Here is a 23,432-nt window from a genome sequence, read left to right as displayed (position 1 = left end):
ATTTGAAATTTTTATATATATATACACACACACACACACACATGTTGGAACCAAAGTCTAAAAGCAACAAATAGTCAAGATGTTTGATCAAACTCCAATTTTGATTGATTTTTTTGATAATCAAATCATGATCTAATAATACATTTTGAACAATGACCAATTTCAGGCATTCACTAGAAAAATACAAAACCAATGTATTTCTATTAACTCTTCATCCTGAATACAAACATGTTTCTCATATAAAAAGTTATTTATTTGGTACATTTTCTAGAACTGAAATTTTTTCGGGAAATTTATGCAGGCAGAAAAACAAATTACTCAATATTATAACTGCAAAATCATCTGTTTTTTTACAAAGCAGTTTTATATAGATATATATAGTTGTACTTATTCACTACACACAAAACGTGCTAAGGTTATAAAAGATACCACTTTCATGAAACTAAATTATTTAATTAATTATTTTACCACACCATTATTATTTTTATTATTATGCAAATACATAACTCCAAATAAAACCTCACAGTGTCTTTTTAATTAGAATATTTTACTGGTAATTAAAGTAACACTGATTTTTTTAATCTTTTGATCCAATTATTAAGTTTTTTCTTGTCATTTCAGGCTAAAGAGAAACCAGTCACTTGATCTGATCACATGATTATTGTTATAAAAATCTATGTATAGAAATCTACATTACACAAAAGTACATAAACATAAAATACAGTGGAAATGCTCAGCACCAATTTATTCTTCTATTATTGAGTTCACTTTTTTGAACGAAGATTGAAGTAGTATCTCACAATTGGCCCTAAAGCTTCCTCACCTGATGCCAGTTGGAATGCAACAGTTAAGTCAGTATATTTTTGTTGATCAGAAGGTTTTATCAGATGTTTCATAGTTTTAGTTTTTCTTTTATCATGATTTGGCATCATGTATACCCATATCATTTCTGCTTCTTTAACCACCATGCTTGGATGCAATCCAGTTTGTTTTTGTAGAGCATCCAGGAAATTTTGAAGAGTCATTTTTGGATACCCATTGATTTCCCATCGATCCCAAACTGTAAACAAAAGACCAGTGCCCAATTTTTGGACCCGAGGTGGAGCTGGTTGAGACGCTACAAATGATGCAACTGCAAGGTTTAAGAAGTAGTTTCTGTAATGTTCAATTTCTTTTAAGCCTTTCACAATTTTTAGTAACTCCAGAGCCATTAGGCTTCCGACAACTGAAGTAGTTGTGGCAAGAGCAGGTATAATTTTGCCAGCAATCTGCTTAATTCTAAACCTGGAAGCTTGTTGAATGCCGTACATCTGAGCTCGGAGATTTGCTGCAGCTGTAACAAAGTCAACATGACCTTCTGCATAATCATCTTTGTTGTAGTGAATGGGTGATACAAGATAAATTCCATTCATGTCATGAGACATTCTGCTAGATAATAAAGCCTTCAGAGTCATTCTATTCATTTTATCCTGGCACTTAAAAGATATGGAAGGTACCTTAGTTTTTCATTAGTTTCTATGTGTTTCTGAGGGTCCAGATGAAAGTCTGGTACCTTTACTGCAGATATAATCTGCTTTATATTGTCTAAATTTGTGTCTGCAGAAGTAACTGGTATTCCCCATATTGTAGCTAACAGTTTGGACATTGATATAACAAATAATCTATGTTGTTCATCCTCCCAAGAAAAATTAAGAGACTTAGGAGGTCTTTTTGGTGACTGCCAAAACAATGTGCCATTCTGAAGCTTTGAATCTAATGGAAAAATACCAAGTAGCTGTAATGCTTTGTGATTAAAATATTTTTCAAATTGTATCCTGCTAATTGAACACAATCCTCAAAGGAATAAGGTTTTGCCTTTAAAAATTTTGCAACACAAGAAATATTTTCTACAGAACCTTCAGACTCTAGCTTCACTAATATATCTTGCACATGTCTATTTTTCATCCAGAACTGATTCCACATTATAGGTTTTTTGATAAAACAACCTCATAAATTTGTCAAGTGCCCACTGTACTGTGTGTTCCAACTGTGAAGGAAAAGACTTGATGGTGCAAAGGGGATATTCTTCATTACTAGGATCAGATTGTGCAGAGTAATGTTCTGTTAAATTTGGAATAATAACCTGAACATGACCCTTACTACCCATTGTACCAGAGTCTAATAAAGGTTTGCAATTTTCAACACAGCGTTTGTCCATGTATCGCCTTGACTCTAAGTTGTCAAGGGCATTTGCTATAATGTCTTGCTGGTTAAAAAATTCATCATTAAAAAAATCTGTTTCATCACATACTTTGAACTGATACCATTCTATGTTTATTGATGGATTTATTTCCTGTAGTGCTTTAGCAGCAATCATGCTTTTTTGGTTGCCTAATATGGTGATTTCGGAAAAGAAACTGTCTATTCAAATTAGATTTTTCAATCACATCATGATCTGTTAATGTGATTTTACCACCAGCAGAAGCCACTCCTAATAGTGCACAATTTTTTATTATTTCACATCCAACAGCTCCACATCCCACTATAAACAACTTTGTTTCACCCAACAGTTTACATAATCTGTTACCAATACATATTCTAAGAGAGTCTAGTGTATCATTTTTTAGCACAAAGTTATCAGGGTCATTTAAATTAGAGCACACTTCTTGTACTTCAAAATGAAACCACTGCTGTATAGGAGTGAATTTCTTTGTAACAGCTTTTAGCACTTCTTGACCAACAACACCACCAAGAAAAGCTAAAAGAGGAGTTACCTGACCTCTGGCTGTAAATGATAACATTTGTAAAAAAGTTTTATTGAGACAATTAACTGGTTTTTTCCAGTTTGGAATTTATATCCATTGCCATTTCAAGGAAATACTTACTATCATACTCACATCTGGTTCTTGGTAGTCTTCCTTCTTTCTTGTAGAAAAAATAAGTAGTTAGTAAACCAACATGAATATTTTCTACAACATTTGGCACAGTCATGTTTGAAGTACTGAAAGTTGGCTTCCAAATCTGTGCTTCGATGGATTCAAAATACATAGACTTTGGTTTCTTAACTTGTCTGCAGAGTCCACCTCTCACATAATTTCCATAGTCTCTTGGAGACTTACCACTATTTGTGACAATGGAGAAAGTTGATGGTGAAAGTACATTAACTGAAACAACTGTTCCATTTAATGGTTCCATTCCAACTATATCACTTAAAATAACTTTTACCCCCTGTATCAAAACCATGATGTTTGCCGTCTACTGTAAAAATAATAATTAAATCATCTGTTATTGCAATGTTTCCAATTTGAACTTCTTTTAGCTCTTCTCCATCTGCATCAACTACAGTGAATGACTCACCAAAGTCACAAAATACGGAAGCACAGAAACCAAACACATCTGTAACTATACACGGAATAGGATAATTTTTACTTCTACACAGTTTGTTTATAGAAATTTGTGTGTCTAACTGTGTTTCTGTTAATATCACACATTGAAAACAACTTAACCACTCACAGTCAAGAAGATTTTCTTCACTTTTTTCTGTTATTGTGATTGTTACATCTGAATTTAGTTCCTGAAGTTCCTTTTTCCAAATAGACGTTTTTGAAGACATATTGGTATTGCCTGCATCAAGAAATGAAATAGAATGTATTCTTGTATCGTCTGGAGTGCTGTTACCATTGAAGTTTATTGTTAGCTGTTTAATTCCTAAGAGAACAAGATTTTTAGCAATCTCAATCCCAAGTCCCCCAAAGCCACAAAGTAAAACACTCGTACCTGAAAGGCTTCGCATAGCATCATAACCAATTGCATACAGCTGCCTGTTATAAAATGCTTCGTCGAATCCCTCCATCATTTACGACTTTTATATTAAGCCTGACATAAATTTTTTATGCTCATTACAAGTACGTCTCGTTTCATGATGAGGAAGGGATGTCTTTTGTCAGATTATAATTCAATACGTTGAAACTATACTGTACCCGTCTACATTCTACGCTACAGCCTACAGAAATTAGCATTAACGCACAGTCAGCAAACAATTACTTCTATTTAACTGAACACTTTAAAATCAGAGAAACTCATTATTTATTTGATAGAACACTTAAATATTTCTTTCCATACTAAATCACTTTATAAACATTTAACTTCAAGTGAATAATTTGCCAAGTTGTAGGAATCGACTTCTACTCATGATACTCAAACACACCAATTTACACAACGACCCCTAGTGTACATAATATGTTACTCACAATATATATAGAATAAAAGTACTAGATATCTATTAACACAAAGATACACGTCGATAACTTGTAAAAATAACTACAAACATTCGAGTATCTTCACCTTTCACTATCAGTTTGATATTGAAAGCCGTCGCACCAAACATGCTCGCCTTTTCAGCCCTTTTCAAAACCGTCCTATTGTGTTCTCTTGCGCAATAACGCTACAGGATACAATAAACGTCTATTGTTTCACAGCTTTTTACAAATGGTTAGAAGAGGCAGTGGCGTGTAAAGATACGACGTGACGAAAAACCGCTGTTTTATATAAATAATACAGTCAAGCTGCAAATTTGCATAGGCTTACCCTAATACTAGTAATAGCGTCTGACCCAGTAATAAGACTACATGAACTTTTAAACTTATATATGAAAATTATAGTGCTAAAGAGACCTTTATATTCAACGACCCTGGCTAATCTGTATAACATATGCATTTAAAATATATTATTGTTATTATTAATAAAGTTCAAATTGGTCTGTTAATGCCGTTTCGCCCCATCTCTCTTTTAAAGCACAGGCCTAAAGTGTATATACAAAATCACTCCCCACCCCATCCCTGGGCACCTAGTACTGTATATTTAAATTACCGTGGAGTCTTACTCGTCAAATTATGTACACACAATACTAAATATTTACCAATTAATACTGAAATAAAGTATTATAGACACGATGAAGAATGTAAGGTCTTCCAAACATACAGTTTTAGGCCTATGTTTATGACACAAAATATAACATGATATACCTTCAATATCATATGTGTATGGCCCATGGTAGAACTTCCAGCTATTTCGTAGATACTTTTGAATCTTCTTGAACGATTGAAGTAACGTCACAGATAGAAAAAGCGGGTACAGTAGCTGAAATATTTGTCCTTCCAAGTCCTTCAGGTGTTTGAAGTCGCAATTTTGTGCTTGCGATAGGCCTGTATGCAATTTACAGTCTCGATAATTTTGAGAATGGTCAGTCTAACTTCAAATATTTAAAATTACATGCAACGTAACTATCTACTTAACATTTATATTTACGTAAGTATTTGTCAATAGTGCAATGGAAGAGTGCGAGCGATATTCCGACCCTTGTATTGGTGTCTTAATGTAAAAATAACTTTTTAAAATTCGTATTTAATATGCACAATGGAACATGTGAGATAGGATTTAAGGAAACAAAACTAGCTCGATTAAATAGTAAACAAAACCCTAACTACAAATAAAACAGAAACTGCTATTTCACAATACCAAATGTTCCGATGGCTAACTTGTTTGTTTGTTTGTTTTGGAATTTCGCACAAAGCTACTCGAGGGCTATCTGTGCTAGCCGTCCCTAATTTAGCAGTGTAAGACTAGAGGGAGGCAGCTAGTCATCACCACCCACCGCCAACTCTTGGGCTACTCTTTTACCAACGAAAAGTGGGATTGATCGTCACATTATAACGCCCCCACGGCTGGGAGGGGGAGCATGTTTGGCGCGACTCGGGCGCGAACCCGCGACCCTCAGATTAGGAAGCGCACGCCTTAACGCGCTAGATCATGCCAGGCCTTCGATGGCTAACAAAGTGGAACTTTTATCTATGGCCGCCATGGGCAAGCGTGTTGAGGTGTTCGACTCGTAATCCAAGTGTCGCGGGTTCGAATCCCGGTCGCGCCAAACATGCTCGCCCTTCCAGCCGTGGGGACATTATAACGTCACGGTCAATTCAACTATTCGTTAGTAAAAGAGTAGCCCAAGAGTTGGCGGTGGGTGATGATGACTAGCTGCCTTCCCTCTAGCCTTACACTGCTAAATTAGGGACGGCTAGCGCAGATAGCCCTCGAGTAGCTTTGCGCGAAATTCAAAACAAACAATCAAAAACAAACTTTTATCGATTGTTTAATAACAAAAATAAATAGTCCATAAGAAATAACATTTGATAACTCAGTGACATAGATGTGTATTAGTCAATTAATATGCACACATATATAGATACATATTCAGTAATGTTATAAACAGTGAAATAAGTGCTCTAATTAAAGATGATTTTTTTTCTCGTACTCAATAAAATAAATGCTAAAGCTATTGTTTTGAATTAAGCACAAAGCTACACAATGAGCTATCTGTGCTCTGCCCACCACGGGTATCAAAACCCGGTTTTTAACGTTCAAAGTCCGCTGAGCTACTGGGGGGACAAATGCTAAACCACAAAATTTCAGACGATTCTTAGAACCTCCGATAGAGTAATCTTTAGAAAATACTTGTTAAACTCTATGTTATAACATGAGAATTAAGTTCCAGTCCACTACTTCAAAGTTGTAATTGATCATTGTTCATCATAATATTAACGTTATTAGGCGTATATATTTCTAAAGACATTTATATGACACAAATCTTTCGTGTAAATCACCTATCTTTAACTATATAAAGTTCAATATTATATAGACACTACGTTAAAATGTACTTATGCTGAGTTAGGGCTCCTCATGGTTTAATTAGTCAGAGGTAAAAGTGTGTGTCTTTTTTAATAGCAAAGCCATTTGCTGTGTTCACTGAGGGGAATCGAACTCCTGATTTTAGCGTTGTAAATCCGTAGAATTACAGCTGTTCAGCGGAAGACAGAGGAAAAAACTAGAGGGAATCTTCAACATCCGCGACAATTAACATTATTTTTAGGCATGATTATAGTAAATTAATCTATAAGATCTTTTTTATCAGCTATATATTAGGGAGCGAGCAATAATAAGCGTGGGGCGCAAGTATACTCGATCCAAGTTTATTTCTCATCAGCTTCCCACCAGCATACCTTCAAATTCAAATTCTTTTTGGCAGAATGAGAATATATCAATCTATGATACCTTGGGCGTTGTCAAAGACGTTATTCGAAAAGGTTTGACCTTCTAAGTCTAAAACAGTAATCAGATCTCAAATCGGTCAAGAAATAACGTAGCTATGAGCCAAAAGTTTGTACTTGAGTTACAAAAACACGAAAAAAATTCAGAACCATGCTATGTTCCGCTGTACCGCAACTAACTAATACGACTTCATGAAGCAAATATAACAATTTTACTAACTGCCTGATAACTGGTAGTTAAGTAAACATTTCAGTGCTTGCCTTCACCACAATATATACTTTTTATATAGTACACCGTTTTATTTTTTTACTTTTCTGAAGACATCTTGAAAGTTTGTTTCTTTCAAGTGAGAATTTAATTAGGTAGGTAATTTGGTAGTTACAGCTTGTATTTTTTAAGATTAGAAGTTACACATCGTTGCAAAATATTCGGTACTTTGTTGTATAAAATTGGCGTCTCATTGGAAAGAAATGGTTTTATTTCTGTAAAATAATTGTCAAATATTTTTTTGTCGAATACAAGAGACTGAACATTTTAAAAAATGTTGGTTTGTTTGTTTTGAATTTCGCGCAAAGCTACTCAAGGGCTATCTGCGCTAGCCGTCCCTAATTTAGCAGTGTAAGACTAGAAGGAAGGCAGCTAGTCATCATCACCCATCGCCAACTCTTAGGCTACTCTCTTACCAACGAATAGTGAGATTGACTGTAACATTATAACGCCCCCACGATTGAAAGGGGAGCATGCTTGGTATGACGGAGATTCGAACCCACGACCCTCGGATTACGAGTCGAGCACCTTAATCACTTGGCCATGCTGGTCAAAAAGCTTAGAAAATACGAAACACGTACTTATACGTAAAAACATTTTTTTTTAACGCAAAACAGAAAATATGATGACTTAATTCTTGTAAAGAAAAACTTAAAACTAATTGGCCCCAGTTGAAGGATCGTTGAAAAAAAACAAACTTCCTGAATATTTATAAAAATTATAGAAATTTTGGTGGTCGACTTCATTTGATTACCGCATTCAAATGTTATACGTTTTTCACAAAATATGCATCTGATGTTCTATCAAAGTAATGCCAAATTTTTGCAAAAATTTATATTTATGAATAGGAATGCAATATCAAAAGTTAATGAAACATTGAGTTTGAACTTACAATTTCTTCCACCCAGTGTTCAATTTTGCATTGAAAGGTTTTCCCATTCTGCTATCGTATGGAAATACAAAAAAGGATGTATATGCTTATAACGGTCTTGAAAACTTAAATCGTATAATATTTCTTTTAGCTTTATAGAATAAGTCCAAAACTGAGTCGCTTAAGGCCTACTTTATTTAAACTGTGTATCAGTATTATCCCTATCTTCTTCTAACTACACGTTACAGATAATAGCCCAACAAAGTAATATAACACTATTAAAATCGAAATTAAAACCCAATATTGTATATCTAGATGGATGCATGGCTAATCTTTTGAACCGTGGCTAACCATGTCTACTCTTTTTCGTTGCCTCTCTTCCTATGTTGTTACGAACATATAGCAGCAACAAAATACTGTTTGTCTTTTCAGGCTCACATCGCAAGTTAGTCTTTCAGGAATTTAAAGTTTGTCATCCTGACCTTTACTTTTACTGCAAGTTTATCCCCTTAAATTAGAGTAAAGTGTTGTTCTTCAGAACTGCTAATCAGTTATGTCATGCAGCCAAACTTTTATGAAAGGCACAGGCACTAAACAAAATGATTTTTATCATCAATGGTGGTTTAAACCTTAAACGGCGGCAATCATCAATTGATACTGCTACCAACAACAATCCCGCTGTTTAAGGGTAAATAATAATCATACAAATTATAAGTAAGTTGTATGAAACTTTTGTTATTATTAAATTTCCACTGTTATTTTGATTAACTTATTGGTTTTCAATACACACACAAATATTTTAGCATATTTAGTAAAAAGTTTATAGATGAACTTGAGATTATTAAAATAACGTATGTCCTGCTATTGATAGTGAATACTCCCACAAACTAATCACCTTGTTAGAAAAATAATTAAAACTGTCTAAATTACAACATAGCCTGGTCAGGCCTCTGCTTTTCAAGGTACAGCACACAGAGAACTCGGGCAAAGGCACCTCTCCACCACCACCCTGATAATCTTATTAAATTAAATCAGATAACTTCTTGCCCTTATTTTGTCAAACGAAATTAAGACGAGATATCCTAACAAATCAACAAAAGACAATTTTTCCATTCCTGGTTTCATTCTTGTAGTCCTCATGTGAACATATTTTTTAGATAATGACATCAAACTGTAAACAGCATTCCAAGTGAAGCCTATTAGTGATTTATGTAAGAAAATAATTACCTCTTTTTGTTTATAAATGTCTTATAATACATTCTAAAATTCTTTACTATTAGCAACAGAGCACTGATTTGATGGCTTGAACAATTTACCTTCCACTAGAGCTGAGTTATTTATTATCCATAAACATCAGTTACTGTCACACAACTAAATGATGAAAATTACAATTAAATATTTAATGTTATAAAAATAATAAACTACATTATTGTTTCCATTATTGCTGTTCTTTATTATTTCAGCTATCCAAGTAATTGAAATATTGTAATTATGAATTCATTTTATTAACTGAAACTAATTTAAGGTTGTTGAAATTATCTTATCATTTTCATGGCTTAAAAACAAAAAAATAATTGAAATTAGTATTTCCAAATATTTCTATTTCAACTGATCCAACTTCCTGAATCTCATGAGGATAATTTATTAGATGAATATAATCAATTAACGAGTTTAACAAGTAACTGATAAACCAATTTAACTAATTACTAAGCTATGTGTCAATATCATTTTCTTTACTGAATGTATTCTCATCCAAATTACTATATTACCAAAATTATGATAACTGAGATATATTAACTAGCATTTACTATAATAAAAGGCCATTTGCCAAGTATTTACAAACTTACCAATGAAACCAAGTCATTGCTTTTCTTCAATACAGCTAGAAACACCCAATAGTTAAACGTCATCAGCAAACTCTACTAATTTAACAATTAAGTTCCTATTAATAATGATAAAGAAAATGAGAGAAAAGGCCTAATATCTACTCTTGAGGCATAACACTGTTAACAAAGATGAGATTTGTCTAGACTCCATTAATAAGAAATTTTTGATTTTTATCACTTAACCACCTTACAATCCGATCAGCTCATGTTTTTTTCAATGCTCATTGATAGTTCATAATAGACCCCACCTGATAATACAGTAAAGACATTTATATAACAACATTGTGAACTTGAATAATTCCCACAAAAGTTCCTTTTATTCAAAAATACTTTCTCACCATTTAGCCTTTATTAAATGTACATTTTTCAAAGCCTTCCGACTGTCTTTACACTGGGAGCTTCATTTCTTTTATAACTAAATCATTTTCTCTCTTGAAGCCTTTTTTTTCCTTAAACACTCGAGCTATTCCATGCTCTCACAACTTTATCTTCTGTAGAGTGATTTTATTCCAAGGATTCCTCAAACATGTTTGCTGTAATCTTGTGATTAGTGAAATTCACCTTCATTCTTACCTAAGAGTTTTGAGCACTTGGCTATGCCTCAGTTAGTGTCAAACACCTTTGAAGTTAAAGGTTTTATGTGAGAAATGGTTTATCTGATGATCTTAGGTGTGTAGCTTGTTTGTTTTAAATGTTTACTGGATAGCTCCTGAGTACATTAATTGTTTCGTTTGATATGGTGAATAAGTGTGATCTCAAGTCATATGGCCTTCTATTACCTATATTGTCTATACAGATAATTCATCAGTTGAAATTTAAAAAAAAATGTGTGTCCAAATTCAAAAATATTTGTCTTGAAAATAAAGTATTGAAGAATTAAAAAATAAAGCATAGAAAAGCTTTAAATGAACCATTAGTAGTATTAAAAGTGGACTTGGGCATGGAATTTGGAGATTAGTGAAAAGATTAAACATATAACAATCAAATGTGCACGACTCATGGACTGAAATTGTTGAAATATGTTTGAGAATTTTAATAGTTTTACTAAATAGGAATAGAAGAGAGTTAAAAATATACAAATATTTATCTATGTGAATAATAATTGATTGCCACCTGGTGTTCTATCAATCTTCATTCACAGAAATGGTCAACATATTATCACTTTAAAACTATAACCTTTTTTTCTGGAGCAAGTACAAATAATGATGTGATTTTCTTGTCTAAGTACTGGAGTGTTCATAGTAACTACAAGGGAATGACATTCTTGAGTCTGAATTTCTGAAATGCTTTTGATAGGCTAGTGTTCACCGTATAAGATAATGCAAATCTGGGTACTGACACTTAAAAACATCAGCTTTCACACAAGGGGACAACATTATTTGAGGTTTAAAGTTACAGTTTATACTGTAGAAGTTTTTTTTAAAGTTTCTTTAAAGTTAACTGTTAATCATAAAATAATTTAAAAACAATTCCAGTCTCATTTAATCTGTATGTAGAATTCACTATCACTAATGTAATATACAGTTGATTACAACAGCCTAAGCAAAATGCTGTGACAATCTAAAACAATTAATTAAATATAACAATAAAAACTAAAAAAGATTAACTTTCAAACAACTACAGGGTGTTCTGTAAGTCCCTACCCATCCATATATCTTATGTATCCAGCGTATCTGTGTGCTGTCCCTCATTCTCGCCTCGTAATATTATGTGACACCATTTTCCTCAACATAGCAGGGGTTATTGTTTCATGCCACAGTAACAGCTGCCTTCAACTCATCATTAGTATTATAACATTGTTTATAATAATATATGGATGGGTAGGGACTTACGGGCCACCCTGTAGAATAGAAATCTTATCCTATACAAAGAACAGTTAGTAAAGCCAAGCCTGGCCAGGAATAGGTATAAATTTTAATAATACAGATCTTAATGTGAATAATTTTAGTAAATATCTTACAAATTAGGAAAAAGAAACAGAAAAATAAAAAAAATGTAATATACAAGTGAATAACAATGTTTCAATATTAAACCACTTCTCAGTGTCAATAATTATACTGAACAATAAGTTGATCTAGTTGTATCTTGTGAACTAACCCTTTTTCAAGATCAAAGAAGGTTTTTATTTAGTGGTTAGATCACAAACTTGTATCTGGTATGATTAGCTCATTTACATAATCTTTCACAACTTTAACGTCTGAACATCAATCACCACCAGGGGAAACTCGCGTGAGTTTAATAATACAAACATACTCAAAATTAGTGTGCTGTAGATAAAATGTGAGTTAGTACTATAATGTGACTAAAAATTCACAGCTGAATAATTTGAACTAAATGATATAAGGAGTAAATAACTAAGTAGTAAACACAGCTGTAAAATAAAAGTAACATCTGCTATCTCATATGTGTTTTACAAGTAACCTCATAATAAATAATTTGGTAAGTACAATAATATGTTATTTCAGCTATTGAAATACAGTATAAAAAATGCATTACTTCTTTCAGTGCAACTCATACTTTACCACAAAATAGTTTTTTTTTGCAATCCATCATCACTACAACATTTAATATAAAGTTTTACTTAACACCTTCCTTTTGCAGTGTGAAAACATTGTTTCACACTTCTCATTTCACTGTTGCTCAATTTAACTTAAACATTTCTTTGTAAAGCACACACTTTATAATTTATGTCTTTTTCTTTTTTTAAAGTAATTGATCTCAAAATCAATTTTTGTTTCATACATACATAAACATAATTTAAGAATAACAAGGGACCTAATGGTCTATCTAAACTATCTCATCCAACAGATGAAATTTTAAAATAGATATAAAACTTGAAACCAGCCTTTACCACTAAAAATATTCATCATAAAGCCTTCCCTTACACAACCCATTCCAAATGCCAACCACTTTGTAAAATAAATCTGTAAAAAGTTTTAGTCAAGTCCATTCGTAAAGCTGCTTCAGTCTTGAACAAAATGGTTGTAATATAAATGTTTCTTTAATGCAAAACAAATACACATTTGAAAATATCAGAGAAAAGAGTAAAGTTATGCAGTTACAGTGCTATTGTGTTCAAATCCTTATCTAAATAACTGTATGGAAGAAATATTAGTATTCATGATGCAAAGTATTATAATAAGTAACTATGGTTTTATATTTTTGCTATGTTATACAAGAGAACCAGAAATTAATCAGAATTAATTAAAACAAACATGATTCTGTGAGTATTTCAAGAATGGCTGTATATACTATTGTACATATTTCAAGAATGGCTGTATATACTATTGTACATATTTCAAGAATGGCTGTATATACTATTGTACATATTTCAAGAATGGCTGTATATACTATTGTACATATTTTAAAAATGGCTGTATATACTATTGTACATATTTCAAGAATGGCTGTATATACTATTGTACATATTTCAAGGTAGTTTCACTCATATACATATAAAAAAATGTAAGCTATTTATTAAAGTTAAATTGATTAAAAACAAAATGTGTTATTCTTAGGCAGTGGTATCAAGAGGTTAGTAAATAACTTATTCATATTACATTATTAACTGTATTATATAAATCAAAGTTCCCAAAATAGAAACTATGCATGTAAATAAATATAAATCTAGAAATCCTCATATATATATGTATATGTGTATATACATGCATTTTAATAGTCGTTAAACTTTTCATTATGAACTGTGATATAACTTTATCCACTTCTGTGCACATTCATCACATGTTTTATTGTTTCGAATAATGAGAAATATAAATGATGCCCTTGGCTAAAAAAAATTTGGATAAATAATTTTTATGAGAAAATAATGTTAGTCTTGTAGGAAAACACCTTAATTTGAATGACTAAAAAATCCTGAAAAATACGAGGGCTATGTTAAAAACATCTAATACAAGGCTAGGGCTATACAGAATAGAGTGTTTCTGGTTAAGTTTATTTACAATATTATTCTAACTACCTTAATAAAATAAAGATGCCACCACGTTGGAAGTAGCATAGGAATACGTTTCAATAATGATTCCTTTTAAAAAATAAAATTTTAAATTATAAAGTATCTTAAATTAACATGTAATTTATTTTTCTATAACAAAAAGTAAACACTGTAATTCAGGTAGATATATTTGTTGGAAGTTTGAATAATTGGTCTTCCATAATATTATTTCTGATAAAGGTACCAATAATGGTGTAAAGAGGTGCAACGAATAATACAAAATAAGAAAACATTTTGCAAAATATATATGTACATATGCAGCATTTCTTCTGGAAAGAAATGGTGGCTATTTATCACTTTGCATTATTACTGGTGTTATGTTTTCCTGGGTTTTGATAAAATTCCCATGGAGAACTTTCTTTCAATGCTGAGATGTTAAACTTTATAAGTGGGAACCTATATTATTTCTCTATTAAGAGCTGTAAAGTTTGTGTATGACTACTTGATGAAGAAGGAATGTACTATTAATTTAAATATCTTTAAAATAAAATTTTGTTTGTTAGATATATGTTTGAATTTTGAACTAAAAAGCCAGAAGATCATAGTGAGATCCTGATAAAGTTTCACTTGGGGCTCCTTGTACAGCATCTACTGGATTAGCATCAGCATGTTGGAAAAGAAAACAAACAAACTCTAAAAGAGTACTTGAATATTAGATTTGATAAATCTAAACTAAAATGAGGAATTTATAAGTTTGGATGGCATGCCTGATGTGAATAAAACAAAGTATAATTGTTTCACTACTTATGTTGTGATCTTACAATTAATCAGGACTATGGATAGAAAGGGGGATAGGGGATCAACACCCTAAAGTGTTGACCCCCTTAAGTTAATGTCATTCATTAGCCTAACGTGATTTAGTATTTAAAAATGTAAGAAGTTGTGGTTGGCTTCCTATGACTGGTCATTTTTATGTGAATGAAATTTAAATTTGGGTATAAAATCATGAATATCCAGGATAATAAATTTAAATCTAGATCCAGGGTTATTTTTTATTGAGCAATATTTCACCATCATAAAATTATTGAATGGTTTAAAATACAGTGATCTATTAGGCATTGTTAGTTTGAAATTTTGTAGGTAGGTTTATGAGTGTGAAAAGGCTTTATGGAGTTTGGTTGGAATGTTATTTTAAAGAAATGATATGAGTTGCTCAAAAAAAATTATAGAACAATTAATTCTATTTCTGTAGTGTGAAATTTCTGAGGTCTTGACAAAAGAAGCTGTAAAAAAATCATTGATGCAATACATCATAATTAAAAGCCTTATTAATCTATCTTTTTTTTTAAGATGCTAATTTTTATCAGGAAGATGAAAAAGCATGAACTTTGTGTACTTGAGTTTTAAAAAGCTTTTGATTTGGTGCCTCAAAAGAGTATCAAAGAAAATCACATTAGTAGGGGTTGGGGAAATACTATTTAACTGGAAACAAGTAAAAGGTTATTATTTATAGGGTTCAGTTAAAGTGGGCCATTTGTTACTAGTGCTTGGACCTTTCATTTTTCTTATTTATATTAATGATATAGTTAGGGGGATAATTAGTAATGTTTGTTGGTTATGTTTCTAGTTCTATTTTAGAATGTTGACATGTATGACTCATATGAATTGGGAGATTAGGCTTTAGTTATAGAACTTATAGTAAGAGCAAACTTATGCATGGGAATTATCATAATTTGAATCACATATTTATACAGATAGCATGAAATAAATAGATGACTGAAGAAAAACATTGGAATAGTGGATAAGCGACCTTAGAACATAGGAAATTCTCTGTTGCTGTTAGTAAAACTAATAGAACTTTACGATGTATTTATAGGTGCTTGGATTACAAGTCAACAGACATAATTACCTCTACACAAATCTCAAGTTAGGTTTACTTTAAGTACTGATTACTGTTTTGGTTTCACACAAGAAAGGATACTGACTTACTGAAAAGGTAACTTTGAGATAACTTGGTTAAGACCTATTAAGGTGATCTCATAAAAGTTTACAAGATAGTTCATATAAGATGAATGCTACTGTTTTCTTTGTGCTTTATCCTGAAGACAATAGGATGAAAGAACACAAGATTTAAAAAAGCGGCTACGTTTATGTTTTATTTTTGTAACAGGGTTAACTTATGAAATAAGTTGCTAATGGCATAGCAGGTGCTAACACTTTACAAGAGTTTAGTACCAATTAATTGTGGAATATGTGATTTCCAGAAAAATAGTTTGTAACGTATTTTTCTTAAGGATGGGTGTGAAAGGTGAGCCCTGAAGTACCAAACCGTTCCTTCTCATCAATATGTAAATGAATAATGCATTCAGGCATGTGAGAATGAATTCAGAACCAAAGGCACATCTTTTAAAGTATCTTCCAGAGGAGCTTTAGCTTGTTCCTCACTTTGGTAACATGCTTCGTCGGAATTATTTCAAATGTTTGATAAAATACGTATCTTCAACAACTACAATAAACACATAAATGATAAATGAAGATATTTTAAACTAAATTGATAAACGTGCCTGTATTTTTTTGTATAATGTTCTACACTAAACCAATGGAATGTGAAACTTGGCGTATGAAATGGGAAAAAAACAAAGCCATATTGCATATCGTTCTATCAATTAACTATGATGGTAAATACCATTCCTCATATTGTTACAAAGAAAATCTTTATAGAATTTTAATTTTCAAATAAATGTTAACTTTTTATTTTATCTGTCATGAAATTGCTTTTCGTAAAACACTTCATTAATACATAATAATAGTAGCACAGTAAAATATTTCATAATTTTTATTGCAAGATAAAATACTTTTATTGGTTTTCCTACTTTAGAATGATTATGGTAACTTATAATAGACCGTAAAAAAGAGCCGTTTGATGTGTATCATTTCCACATTATCTTCGTAATGCTATAATTTACTTCTATAACTATACATTTCAAGATAATTTTTTTTTATCTTGATACATGTTAAGCTTCAGTGCTCCCTCTACGTTACATTATTTACAACATGTAATTTTGAGAATTCATACTTTGTGTAATTTTAAATTTGTATAATTTAAAAGGAGAGCTTTCGTTTTACAAACAATAACTAAGCCATTTGACAACATTTTTACCATTTAATATCCTAAAAATTGTTTTATTTATTACTTTTTCCATAAAAGTACTCAAATTGTCGGTAGTTTTAAATCAATTATTTATTATTAAATTCGTAATTAATCTTTCCATAATACCCCAGTGGTTAAGTAGTAAGTAACGGCGTATAACGTGAAAAATATAGTTTATTGCTAGTGATGGGCACTGAGCAAATACCCCATTGCGTAACTCTGTGTTTAACAACACATTTTTAAAAAATATTTTCAATATAATAATATTTTTCAAATACATGTCGCTAATTATGTTTCTCTATTTACGTATATAAAAACAATTTATTAATTAAAGAATTCGCTTTTTTGGCTCATATTTAAATATCGTCTGTGAGTCAGGAGTAAGTCTTTTGATTTACAGCGCTAAAGTCCGAAGTTCAATTCTCTGCGCTTTGCGGTTCAAAATAACAAAATGGTGTATTTGTGAGTAAGCTTTGAAAAGCTTTACAACATTTTTATTCGAACAAAACATAACGTTCTACAATTTTATATGCAAAAACGGCTCGTTTGGGTTGAGTAAATATTTTACATAGAAAGTCGAAACGTTGTTCGCTCTTCTATGTAAAATATTTACTCAACTCAAACGAGCTGTTTTGTATATAAATTTCTCAACAAGTGGGTTTCTCGACATTACTGATAACGTTCTACAGTTGTTAATTTTAGTGTCCCAATTTAAACTGCGGTTTCATTATGAACTAACACTTGCGTCTACTGAAAAAAAATTATTGTTTAAAGTCAAGTAACGGTTTTCATTTCTCAACTTGTTTATAGCTTCATTTTATTTCAGAATTTTCGCCCAAAAATATAAAAAATGGCTATCTGCACATAGCGGTCCTCAATTTTATTAAACTGATAGACTAGATGAAAAGCAACTGGTAATTAGTATCCACTACCAAATCTTGGGTTACTTTTATGTGACCGAATAGTGTACTTTCATTATATAAAATATGCACTGGCTCATTTTTGAAATATTATTAATTTCATAACATGCAAGAAGCAAGAAGGCTGGAAGATTTAACCACCTGGCCAAACTATACTTGTTTATAATTAAGCACAAAGCTACACATTGAGCTATCTATGATCTGCCCACCGCGAATATTGAAACCCAGATTTTAGCGTTAAAGTCCATAGGCATGGGGATATTTGTTGAAGAATGGCAAATGACCCACAGCATTTCTCATAACCTAAAATCAATATTTTATTAAAATGGCCTATACTTTCTTGATCAACACTTCTAAAGTCTAACATAGCAATTGGTTAAAGTTCCCTTTTTTACTTGAATCAGAAATCGGTGCATTGTCAAACACTTAATTTCTGCACTGGTATTTAACTTCTTTATATGTATTTATGCTTTATAGATCATAAACACATTAAACTTCTCCTCAAATGATTGACGAGCAGCTGAGTAATAAATAATAATTTACTATATATATTTTTAAAGTGAATTATCGAACAGTTTATGAAATACTATTTGTCAATATAATATAAACAGTTTATGAAATACTATTTATCACTATAATATAAGTAGAACACAAGTTATTTAAAAACATTCACATAAAATACTACTTACTTTTTTATATAAGTTTCTAATCAAAGCAATCTATGTTCTTAAAATGAAACTAAAATTTAACCTGGCAATCAGTATAGCTAATTAGATACGCCGTTCTTTCATTTCTACTATTATTTTGTTTATAATATTATTTAGAAAACTTTCATTTAAATGAAAAGCAACTCCAATTTCAACATTAATATAATATTATTGTTATTTTACAGGATAATCATTATTTTAGACATTCACAGCTTTAATTAGCCAATAAAACGTGTTAATTAAATATAAAATAAATTTTTAAAAGAATAATCCAGAAACAGTTACATTGAAAATTCGCACTTCTTTACCCTTGGCGTATTTAGTTGTTATTATGTGATATGATTTTTAAGTTTGCAATATAATTCCGTATTGCAATTTTACATTCCTAAGAAGATAGTCAACAATAGTTGCTATAACGAATCTGCTATTTCAAAAAGATCTTGTTAGTTGTTTGTAGCAATACAGATTCTGGTCTTTTATAACTTGTATTTATGTTATGCTTTCACTTCACATTAATTCAACTTGTATGCCTTAATTAGAAATGGTATTGATTAACTGGCCATACATAAATTAATCTGCAGTCTCTTCTAGCTTTTGTAGAGAGAGCAGATGGGAAAATTGACTGCTAGTTCAATAAACTCTCTGAGACTTTTAGCCGAGGCATAACAGCTCATAAATTACTCTTATTTTTTATTTTCGAGTACCAGTCTTTAGCTTAATGCTTCATCACTTGACCGATTTGAGATTTAATTACAGCTGCGACTATTGAAAATTCCCTTCTCTTTTACTTACTGTTCACTTTATTTCTGAACTTGGCTTACAACATCTCCTTCCAATGGTTTATTCTAAAAATAATTGAAAAAGTGGGCATTATTAAATGATAATAAATACATTTTTTCTTGTGGTTGACTACTGTCGTTGAACAGATCTTTTCAAATTGACAGCAAAAATCAGAGAAAAAAAAAAGGATATACTTTGTTCATTATTTTATTAATTCTTTTGAGAAATAATCTAAAATAGAGATAATTTTTCTTGTTATTAACTAAAATATGATCATTTTCCTATTGTCCTGGAATATTAAAATGAAATTGTGAAAGTTTCAAAGTGCATGACTACCGTAATTGAGGTAGCCTTTAGATAAAACTTTAACTGAGTTAAACTTGCTATATTTGTGCTTTACGACAAAATCACATTTTTTGACGTTGAGAATAATTTCAGAATACAGGTAGAAATTAGTGTATAGTAGTAGTACTAATGAAAAACAAACTTTAATTCCACTAAACCGTTCCATTCATGATTTTAGAAGAGAAAGAAAGAAAATCAGTATCAAATAAAGGTCATTTTTTGCTGAGTCACACAATATGGCGCTTGAGTGATAGACAAAGGAATGAGTTAATATCGGAAACAGTTTAATAATTTCTATTATCTTCAGATAGTTTCATATCACATGTAATTTGTTTAAAGTGATAACACAGTGGGGAATGTTCTTCTCAGGTTGTAGTGAGGAACTATTAATTTGAGATATATGGTGAGTTCTAGAATTTCCAATTGGAAGGATTTTATTTGCAAGAGTTGCAGATGTGAAATACCACGTATGAGCCTAAAGTTACAAACTATAAGTTAGAAGACGTCTTGTTCCAACATAATGAAGATAATCAAAGTTTAATAAACTTAATAAAATACTGATTTCTTTACAACTGAGAGTTGATGCAGAATTTTGTGTCTGTTTTGAGGCGCACTTTATTTAATTACTCTAACTCTTTACAGTTACGAAAGAGTTTTCTTAATATTCTATGGGTAGATAATGAAGTTCCTTATCTTAGCTTTTCTCAAGCCTTTGAAGGAATAAAAGGAAGTATGACAAGAAAACAGAGTGGCAAATGTTTATTTATATATATATTCAAAACACCATGCAGATGCGAATAAAACATTTTACATACGTTTACACATGTGAATTTTTGGTTTTTTATTTCGTGCAAAGCTACACGTAATTGAGGAATGTTTGCAACTTTAATAAAAGTTAAAGCAGGAAAGAATTTAACCAACAACATGGTGTGTCCATGATTCTGACGAACACTAATGTCTAAGCTAATGCTACCATAATTTTTTCAAATTCTTTATTTTTCATCAAAATATTTTTAAAATATTGAAAAAGGTTTTCCAAGGAGAATATTTTAAATAACCATTCACCATTACTAACTTCCATTTCATAAAACAAATATCAATCATTCTATTAAAGAATGTGTGCGTTCACAACTATAAAAAAGTAATTTCTCATTTTCGTAAATTAGTTACCCCTTCAAAAACAGCATCTTTTTTAAAAAGATAAATAACTGGTGGAAAATGGGCCTGGCATGGCCAAGCGTGTTAAAGCGTGGGACTCGTAATCTCAGGGTCGCGGGTTCCCATCCCGGTCGCGCCAAATATGCTCGCCCTCCCATCCGTGGGGGCGTTATAATGTGACGGTCAATCCCACTATTCGTTGGTCAAAGAGTAGCCCAAGAGTTGGCGGTGGGTGGTGATGACTAGCTGCCTTCCCTCTAGTCTTACACTGCTAAATTAGGGACGGCTAGCACAGATAGCCCTCGAGTAGCTTTGTGCGAAATTCCAAAACAAACAAACTGGTGGAAAATGCTACATCTACATAACCTTCAATAGATATTATATTATTCCTGTATCAAAATGAGCTCGTGATGTTCTAAAATCTTTGTAAAATAGAGTTAAATTGACATTGATTGAGAAAAGTCACTGTGTGATAAAAAACATGTTTTATTCATACAAATATTTTGCCTAACAGTGTTGTTTTAGACAAATCTAAAGGGCTAAAATGTAGAGTTGGTGGGTCAAATGTCCCGTTAGGATGCATATAATAAAATGTCTTATTGGAAATAAAATCTCTAAACTTATAAGGAGTGTTTAGGCTTTGTCTAAGATGCAAATATTTTCTACTAAACTGAGACAGATAGTAGTATGGGAGATGAATTAATTACAACAGATTGTCTTGGACAGAACCATAAAAGTAATTACGTATTTTTTGTAAATTGAGTCTTTCATTATAAATGAATATACATGCATACTGAAAATGTATAGAATGCTCTGAAAATAAATGGGTTAAAGTAATTCTGAATTTGTATTTATAAAAGTACTCTACTTTGTGGTTCACTCAACAATTTTAAGCTGCACTGATAAGTGGGGAAAAATATCTGTCATTGTATGACCAAAAATAATATGGAAAGGAGATTCTGCTGCACTGGTCTGGGTAAAATTAATGAAATTATGTTATCTCATTGGTCAGCGATAATTTTAAAGACTTACAATACTAAAACCAGGGTGCGACTCCTCGTGGTGGACAGAATGGACAGAGCTCATCATGTAGCTATATACTAAAACAAACGAGTACTTAATTTAAATCAAAATGCATGAATCCACACAATTTTTTCAGTTGCCATTACCAAGATTATTACAAACAGAAATATTTTACTTATATCCATAATTAATTTTATGAGAGTTTGATCACCTTATTGCTAAACTTTTGATGCACGTGGATCCTATTTTTTTCTATTGGATTAGATCTTAAAAACTGTTATGGAAATATGAACTATTTTTAAGATGTGATATTAGCAATTAAAGCTGTCAGTTTCCAGGATTTACTGCTACAAATGATCGTCTAGGAGACTTGTGCTGAACTTATTAATAAAAAAAAAAATTGTTTACCAACTTTGTATTAAGATATGAATTAACTATGAGACTTATTATGATCAAGGTTACATCACTAAATTAGTGTAGGTCAAAGTCCTTGGGATAAAAACAATAAAATTAGAACTAATCCTTTAAAAATGAATGGCAGTATAACGTAGATACTCTGTGTTTTACAAAGAAATGAAAGTGCAAATTGATCTTTTTAACTATTTGCCTTTAGGAATATGAATCAGAGACAACTGAAATAGATTATACCATTCATGTAATGAGTATCAATGAGATCTCTCATGAAATTTTGTATCATACAAAGTAAAGATAAAAATACATCAATGGTAGTACGTCGGGCTCGTGATGTAATGATGTCATGCGACGATACAGCTAAAAGAAAAAGAAAGGTATAATCTTAAGTAAAGACAAATCTAGGAAGACCCATGTTCAATGACAAAAGGATTAAGAATGTGACATATCACATTTCGAAGATCAGGCAGTGAAGCTAGGAGTTTTCTTAGTAGCAACTCATGGAAATACCTTTGTAATAGCATGTTAGTTATTTAATAAAATGAAAAAAAAAACAAGTAAAGATTTTTTTTAAAAAATAAAGTAATTAAATCAACGAACAATGGTCACTGTGACTCTTCATATCAAGAAATATTTTCTGACATTTCTGCCTGTAAGAAGAAAAATTCGATTTTCTCACTGACAATGAGAATCCAAATTTATGAATGTCCAAAACGAATAACAGCCAAATCAGTAATAATACGCAACAGAATACTTCTCTAGGCCTTTCATGAAATATGAAAGCGTAATATTCTAAATACGGAAGATCCTCATTGCAGGGTGAAATGTTAATATATGTAGTATAGATATATTTGCAGCTTTAATAAAAGTCAAAGCAAGAA

General features: G+C 31.4%; 1 protein-coding gene across 1 annotated transcript; it reads right to left on the bottom strand.

Annotated features, from left to right (window-relative positions):
- Positions 1-435: 435 nt before the first annotated feature.
- LOC143242442 (ubiquitin-like modifier-activating enzyme 6) lies at positions 436-4,186 on the bottom strand. Its single transcript, XM_076485846.1, is given in 7 exon segments — positions 436-1,469; positions 1,472-1,818; positions 1,821-1,986; positions 1,988-2,362; positions 2,364-2,815; positions 2,817-3,186; positions 3,188-4,186. Coding segments are annotated over 7 exon segments (3,060 nt in total). The 5' UTR covers positions 3,833-4,186; the 3' UTR covers positions 436-764.
- Between the last annotated feature and the right edge of the window lie 19,246 nt (positions 4,187-23,432).

Source organism: Tachypleus tridentatus, chromosome 2, assembly GCF_004210375.1.
Source record: "Tachypleus tridentatus isolate NWPU-2018 chromosome 2, ASM421037v1, whole genome shotgun sequence".
Lineage (NCBI taxonomy): Eukaryota > Metazoa > Arthropoda > Merostomata > Xiphosura > Limulidae > Tachypleus > Tachypleus tridentatus.
The sequence above is the reverse complement of the archived record's forward strand: the minus strand, read 5'-3'. Positions and strand labels throughout refer to the sequence as shown.